At 42.7% G+C, this 6,767-nt stretch overlaps 1 protein-coding gene across 1 annotated transcript; it reads right to left on the bottom strand.

Annotated features, from left to right (window-relative positions):
- Nucleotides 1–3,779: 3,779 nt before the first annotated feature.
- LOC140007047 (protein FAR1-RELATED SEQUENCE 5-like) lies at nt 3,780–6,514 on the bottom strand. Its single transcript, XM_072049742.1, has 2 exons — nt 4,287–6,514; nt 3,780–4,023 (listed from the first exon to the last, which is right to left on the bottom strand). The coding sequence occupies exons 1-2, from the start codon at nt 6,512–6,514 to the stop codon at nt 3,780–3,782; spliced, it is 2,472 nt and encodes an 823-aa protein (XP_071905843.1).
- Nucleotides 6,515–6,767: the final 253 nt, after the last annotated feature.

The following is a 6,767-nucleotide window of genomic DNA, read 5'->3' as shown; positions in this document are numbered from 1 at the left end:
AGAACACTCGCAAGAACTGCTGGTTGATCGGAAAACCCACATATCACACATTTTCCTTGCACAGGGGGTACATGTTGCAGAATCAATGTCGACAATTACTTGTGCTTATTTTGCCCTAAGCCCTCATTTGGTTTATACTTATATATAACTGCCTGAATTGGTTCTACATTAATGCACAGGAAGTCTATTCAATTTATCCTAGAGGGTCGTCAGTCGAAGTTATGGAGTGGTGGAAGAGGCTGCCTCGTAAGGTGGCCGCGAAAGTTGTTACTGCTGGGTTTGGGGATTTTCTGAGCCACTTGCCCGTGGCCGATAGAGATAGGAAGTTGCCTGTCGCACTTGCGGAGCGATGGTGGGACTCAACAAACTCGTTCCACTTGCCTTTCGGAGAGATGACACTGACACCCTTGGACTTCACCTGTATAACCGGTGTTGCAGTGGGCGGGTTGCCCATTCCGTGGGATTACAATGTTAGGGAAAATGCCAATTACATCAACGACCAATTGGGTTGGGTGCCAGCTTTTGCTTCTGCCGGTGCCATCAGAGTTACCGATATATTGTCATTCTACAAAGACAAAGCCATTGACGAGAACGACGACGTCCAGCTGGCACATCTAACTAGAGCTTTCTTTCTCTACATGCTTGGCCGCACTTTACTTAGCAACACGGCCGAAACAATTCACCTGTGCTGTCTGCCTGCGCTGGAGGACGTAGATCGTATAGGGGATTATAACTGGGGAGGGGCGGGGATGGCAACCTTGTACAGATTTATGTCCGCCGTCTCCCGACGCCGGACGAAAAGCCTTGGCGGCTACAGCTTCGTTTGGGAGGTAAGTCCACAATTGCCTTCACTCTGTGTCAATTCGACATTACCCTGTTCCGTTAAATAAACTTTTCAGGCAGTTAGTGTTCATCTCCAACGCTGGATATAATTTGTACAACCACGTGTAGGTGTGGGCTTATGAAATTCTTCAGTTAAGTCCGTATAAACTGAAACAGGACGAGAGGGACGTATTGCCCAGAATGTGGCGATGGCGCTCGTGTAATAGAGCCAGCCGACAATCACCGTCTACGGTCGAACATTTTCGCCGCGCAATTGACACCATTAACCCGGACAACGTTAGTTCCCGTACTTACGACATCTTACATTTTCTACCGCCTACGTGTTAACAGTTGTTATGAATTTGTTCCGCCTGTTCAACAAACCAATGTTACATCGCTTGTTAATTGTGTGTCCTAGGTCAACTGGCTACCCTTCCCTGCAATGGCATTGCCTAGTCGGTATCTCAAATCCAAGGAACTAACTGCAACGAGATTGCTTTTGGATGGCCCCATGGGACGATTTTACTACCTGGGCGAGAGGGTTATTAGGCAGGTGTATGCAGGTGTATGTGCAAAGCAACCTCCCCATCGGCCATCAGATATGTACAGCGCTGATACAATTTCGGGAAACACGCTACATGATGTGCTTGATGGACTGCCCATTGCAAGCCTATACCCAGATCCCCCTCCATATGCTACGTATGACGAGTTTGTGCGCAGCAGGCTAATGAAACCAATGACTTCCTCCACGTTGCCACCCAGTGGGAAGGAGTGCATAATTCATATATGTGACCAGTTGCCACTAAGTGAGGCTACAACACCGTCACTGAAACATCCAATTAATTACCCTCCCTGGTCTGTGTTGTGCATACAAACTGATGGATCACTGCAGCAGGAGGGCATTCACAGGGTTGGTGGCGATGTAATAGGGTTGCCTCTTCCATGTGCTGTTGGTGATGTGGTATGGCATTCTTCGCCCTGTACTTCACTCGGCATTTAATTTTAGCAATTTGTGTACAATTAATACAGCCATCTGTGTTGTTTCCGCTTAGGTGCCTAGACACTGGTACGAGGACCTGCTTGTTCAGTGCATGGGCCTCAGAAAGAAAGTCTTAGAAAAAAGTGCAGAAATATTTCGTTTGGCATCCAATGTGTCGGACAACTCACAAGTGGTGGACCAAAGGCTACATCAAATACAGGTAATTTTGGAAACTGCATTGAAGCTCCAAAAGGGGGCAGGGAAACGCTGCCTTCGCGGTGGAATTGGTGGCTGGGAATCCTGTCTTTCTAAGCGTCCGAACACAAGTGCCGGGACGGAGACATTTACGGAAGACCTTGGTAGAGGCAAAGCTCACGAATGTCAGGGAATTCATAATGCCTAAGACTGAGCACCCATGGCCCATAACCGCAAACAAGGTTGTGTAGCCGGAGGAATGAGCATGCAAAGTAGTTGGGAGTCCCCAGCAACAAAGCCGAGCTGTGAGCAATCGCCACGTCTGTTGTGTACTTCTAATACAATTTAAAATTTGAACACCCAGCACGGAAAATGTTAACAGTTCACAGATAATTGGTAACGTTGAACTTGTTTCTCTAAATTTGTACCGTTTCACTGCTTCCATAGAAAATTTGTCACCGTCATTTTCCCACAACTAATTTCTAGTCCTGTTCTTATTTTTCGTCTGTCCAAGATTGTTCTTCACCTGCAATTGAAGTTTGCAGTGAAATTAAATATTTACAACAAAATAATTTAAATGCAAGTTGTTGTTACTATAAATCTATCATACTTACTGCATTACATTTTCTGGACTTATTTATATCATGACAGAAAAGCCTTTTGTATGAATGCAACTCCAACATTATATCATGAGTTCAAGTTTCCACACAGTTGTACAGTAATTTGTGTGTTCCAGCTTCCACACAGTTGTACAGTAATTAGTGTGAGGGAGGCTGACGAAGCATTGCTACCTAAGTGGATTGTTCCAACAGGATATACCAATTTTTGTTTAACTATGTCACCAAAAAAGCATCAGAGGTATCAAAGTTGTTCGGATGGAGTGTCAGTAAACATGTGGAATTTTTTCTACATGTTAATAGCAATTTAGATTACGGACATGACGCGGACATTGCATAATTGTTATAATAAGAAATTCATTAATCGTGTGCCAACAAGTTACGTAAAATAGTAAACTCCAATGGAAATGTACAAATGATGTAAAAAATATTAATCGTAACTGATAGTTATTGGCTAATTAAATATATTAGTACAAATGTATTCTTAAACTTATTCGAACTAATTAATAATTTCTATTAGTAGATATGTATAATTATTAGTATAATTCATAATATTAATTATATTGCATAAATTAATATACATATATAATAATACCATTGTCATTGGTGCACTGAAGAGACGCATAAGCATTGTGAGCAATGAAAATAGATGGGGAGAAACAAAAGTTACTGTTCCTACACCAGAATGAAACGATGGGCAAAACAAAAGGCGTTGGGCCTTACGGTCATTGGTTAGGATAGCAAGGAGACGAACAAACGGCCCATATCGTAAAAGCAGTTTATAGCAGCAGCGTAAGGCACCAGTTTACAAAACCTGGCAACTGAAGATGATTCCCAAGTAGCCACTTCGGAAAACGTCTATCCCACGAAGACATTTTGCGCAACATACGCTTCCACTTAATTTCCTATTTACAAAAAAGGACCGTAATACACAATTTGTCAACTACTTACTCTCTCCTATTAACCAAGTGCAGCAGCACTATTTGCTACAACAGTGCTTACGACGCAACCATGACAGTGATGCATCTTGTGATCCTTCTGTGCATGACGCCTTCGGTGGAACTACAGTGACTTACCCATCTAGACCTAGCTAGCAACCTTCAATACTCTTGCACCTCTACTCACCAAAACCTGCCTTATTTATTGCGTAACTGCAAACCGAACCATCACAACAGTTGTGCCTCATCTTTCTCCTGGACTTCTTTGTTGGTCACCTGTGTCCCTTCCACCGCTACCGCATGCTTGTGGTGCAAATGCTTGTCCTCTCCATTCGCCTGAGTCGCTCCACCCCGTACCAATTTCAAATGATTTTTCCACCGATTCATCCAAACAATTTTCCATATGATCATCATGAACTGCTGTGTTGTGCGAATTCTTTTTGTATGGGCATGTTCGTTGGTTGTGGCCTGCCTGCAATCTTCAACCCATATATCACATGTCAAATCATTTGTGACTGCAAGTAACCACGTCAACTAAGCACATTGCTAACATTACACCACTTCAACTTTCTTGCACTGCCAATAACTTTGTATACTTTGTATGCACTTTCAATTATGTGTTTATTTGCTACTGTTGAAAAATACCCACATAATAATTATTACCTTCACTGTCCACTTCATGTATTTTATCAATTAACAAATTGCTTATAACTACGTATGCATTTTCGATAGTACCTGCAATGACCACACTTTCTTTTCTTCTTTGTTTCTGCATGCTTCTGATCACCTTTACACCGGGACACCCTGGGATCTAACAGCCCGAATGTTCTTCTACTTCTATCGTTCATCACTCTTGAATCCATTGCAAATCCGTCTCCCCCATATCCCCTTTCAATCCACTTCTCCTTTAGGTCCACAGAATGCTTGTCAAACATCTGCTGCAGGTCATTAAACGCATCATCCATGTAGGACGCATAGTAACACATACTATTACAGCTCGACTTTAAAGTGCCATATCTGGCCATTTGTGTCAGCTGTTCGTCTGCAACAAATGCTTTCATTCCATTATTAGTACTGTAAACTCCCTTTGTCCACCGCTTTGAAATGCATGCTTCTGGGATCCTGTTCATTCCTTCTACCACCATCACGCGAAACATGTGAGCACAAGGAATCCCCTTTGACTCGAATTTCATGCAAGAGCAGATTAGCTTCTCCATTGACCTATCATAAACCACCCTCCAACTAATTTCGTGTCCACCATATTTCGAGTAATAATATGTACGACTCCCTCCATCCTCGCTCCAGCCCTCAGAAATTAGAAGTCCCTGCCTGTTCAAATGCTTCCTCACCATGAAGAACACATTCCTTGTAAACACCTCCGCTGCGCTCGCCTCTAATTCGGGCAGGATTGTGGTTAAGACTGGTTTTGTGTTTTCGCTTGTGTGAACTGCTTTGCTCTCAGTATGTCGAAGCCATGCTATTGCCAAATCAAAACTTCTAACGAATTCATATAGTCGCATTTTTTCATTCAAGTACTCGTTCAAAAAAGCATTCATTTTCTCACACCTTTGAGTGCTTCTCATACCTGCAAAAAAATTACCGCGTAAATAGGCCTCTGCCCATAACCTTCTCCTACGGTACAACTTCTTCACCCACTCATTCTCTACCACCCCACATTCATTAACTAACCTAGCCCAGCGATCCTCAAACTCAAGAGTGCTAAACTTTCTCGCCATCAGGTCATACAACCTGTTATTAAACTCCTCGCAGCGAATATTACTCCGTGCATTCCTATGCAAGTGCCACGAACATAGCCTGTGACAAGCATCCGGGAGAAGATTCTTTATCGCTCTTCGCATTGCACTGTCACCATCTGTCATCACTGCTACTGGCTTTCTACCTTTCATAGCCTCTACAAATGTACTTAGCACCCATTCATATGTTTCAATCCTCTCATCTGATAACAGTGCACAGCCGAAAATAGTACTGTTCAAATGGTTGTTTACCCCTGCAAGTACAACTAGTGGCTTGCGGTATTTATTTGTTTTGTATGTTGTATCAAACACCAATACATCTCCAAATACACTGAAGTCCACACGAGATTTAGAATCTGCCCAAAACAACCTTGCCAATCTTCCTTCGTTATCTACATGATATTTATAAAAGAACATGTCATCGGCATCCTTCTTCGCTGCCAAGAACCCAAGTGCCCCTTCTGCATCGCCATTAAAAATATCTTTTCTACGTTCCTCGTCCATTCGGTTATACAGATCCTTAATGCAAAATCCCACGTTACTATACCCTCCGGCTTTGATAACAAAATGTTTCATTATCTGGCATATTCTGGCCCCAACCAACTTTAGACTTTTTGCCTGCGCATATTCTGCATCGCTCACTTTTCTATGCGACCTAAGGTGTTGCACACTTGCCTCTGATGCCAGCGGGTGATTGTGCTCCATAATGAAACGTGTCACCACATACTTTACCGATTCTGTGTCATATTTCACGCGAAAGCAAGCCCCACACCCGGTCCTTGTGATTGCTTTTGCTTCTCTTTTCCGGTCTTCATAATTAAACCACTTTTCATTCCTATAACCTTCACAGCAACATACCCATTTTCTAAATCTTGAAATGCCATCTTCATCTCGTTTGGCATTACTTTTACGAATCCCAAATCCGCTTAGTTTCGCATACAAATTATAAAATTCCCCAGCTTCTTCTTCCGTGTCAAATGTTAATTTCATTACGTCATCCACGCCTATTGCGCCCACCAATTCATCTGCCTCCTCATCTTCGTGTCCTCCTATTGAACCACCGCTTTCTTCACTGCATGTGTCTCGGTCACACTCAGGTTCTTGGTTAAGGTCAAATGACATTAACCTGCCGCAACCATCCATCCCCATTTTTCCCTTCTCTATTTCCTGCACCATGTCATGAGTTTTAAGCACCCCATCCTGCCCCATACTTACAACCCCTGTGTGGTTGTTCAATGCTTTTTCTAACCATGGTCGCTTAACATTTTTTTTCAGCCTCCCCATATGCTTTCGTTTGTAACATAAATACTGATCGTCTACTAATGGAACAAAACATATATACACGATCATTTCACTTAACAAACCATACTTTACCTCACAACTTTCACAAAATGCAGACGATAAACATTACTCTAACATTCATATACACAGTTTTTATAAGTGTGGCTGATGCAATTATATC

The sequence above is a fragment of the Coffea arabica genome, chromosome 5e, assembly GCF_036785885.1.
Source record: "Coffea arabica cultivar ET-39 chromosome 5e, Coffea Arabica ET-39 HiFi, whole genome shotgun sequence".
NCBI lineage: Eukaryota > Viridiplantae > Streptophyta > Magnoliopsida > Gentianales > Rubiaceae > Coffea > Coffea arabica.
This window is presented reverse-complemented; position numbering and strand designations above follow the sequence as displayed.

Excerpts from the sequence above, each read along its gene's own strand:
- LOC140007047 (XM_072049742.1), bottom strand. The coding sequence starts at position 6,514 with ATGGGGCAGGATGGGGTGCTTAAAACTCATGACATGGTGCAGGAAATA. Across the intron at positions 4,024-4,286 it reads AGAAAGTGTGGTCATTGCAG|GCAGGCCACAACCAACGAAC; the intron begins GTACTATCGAAA and ends TGAAGATTGCAG.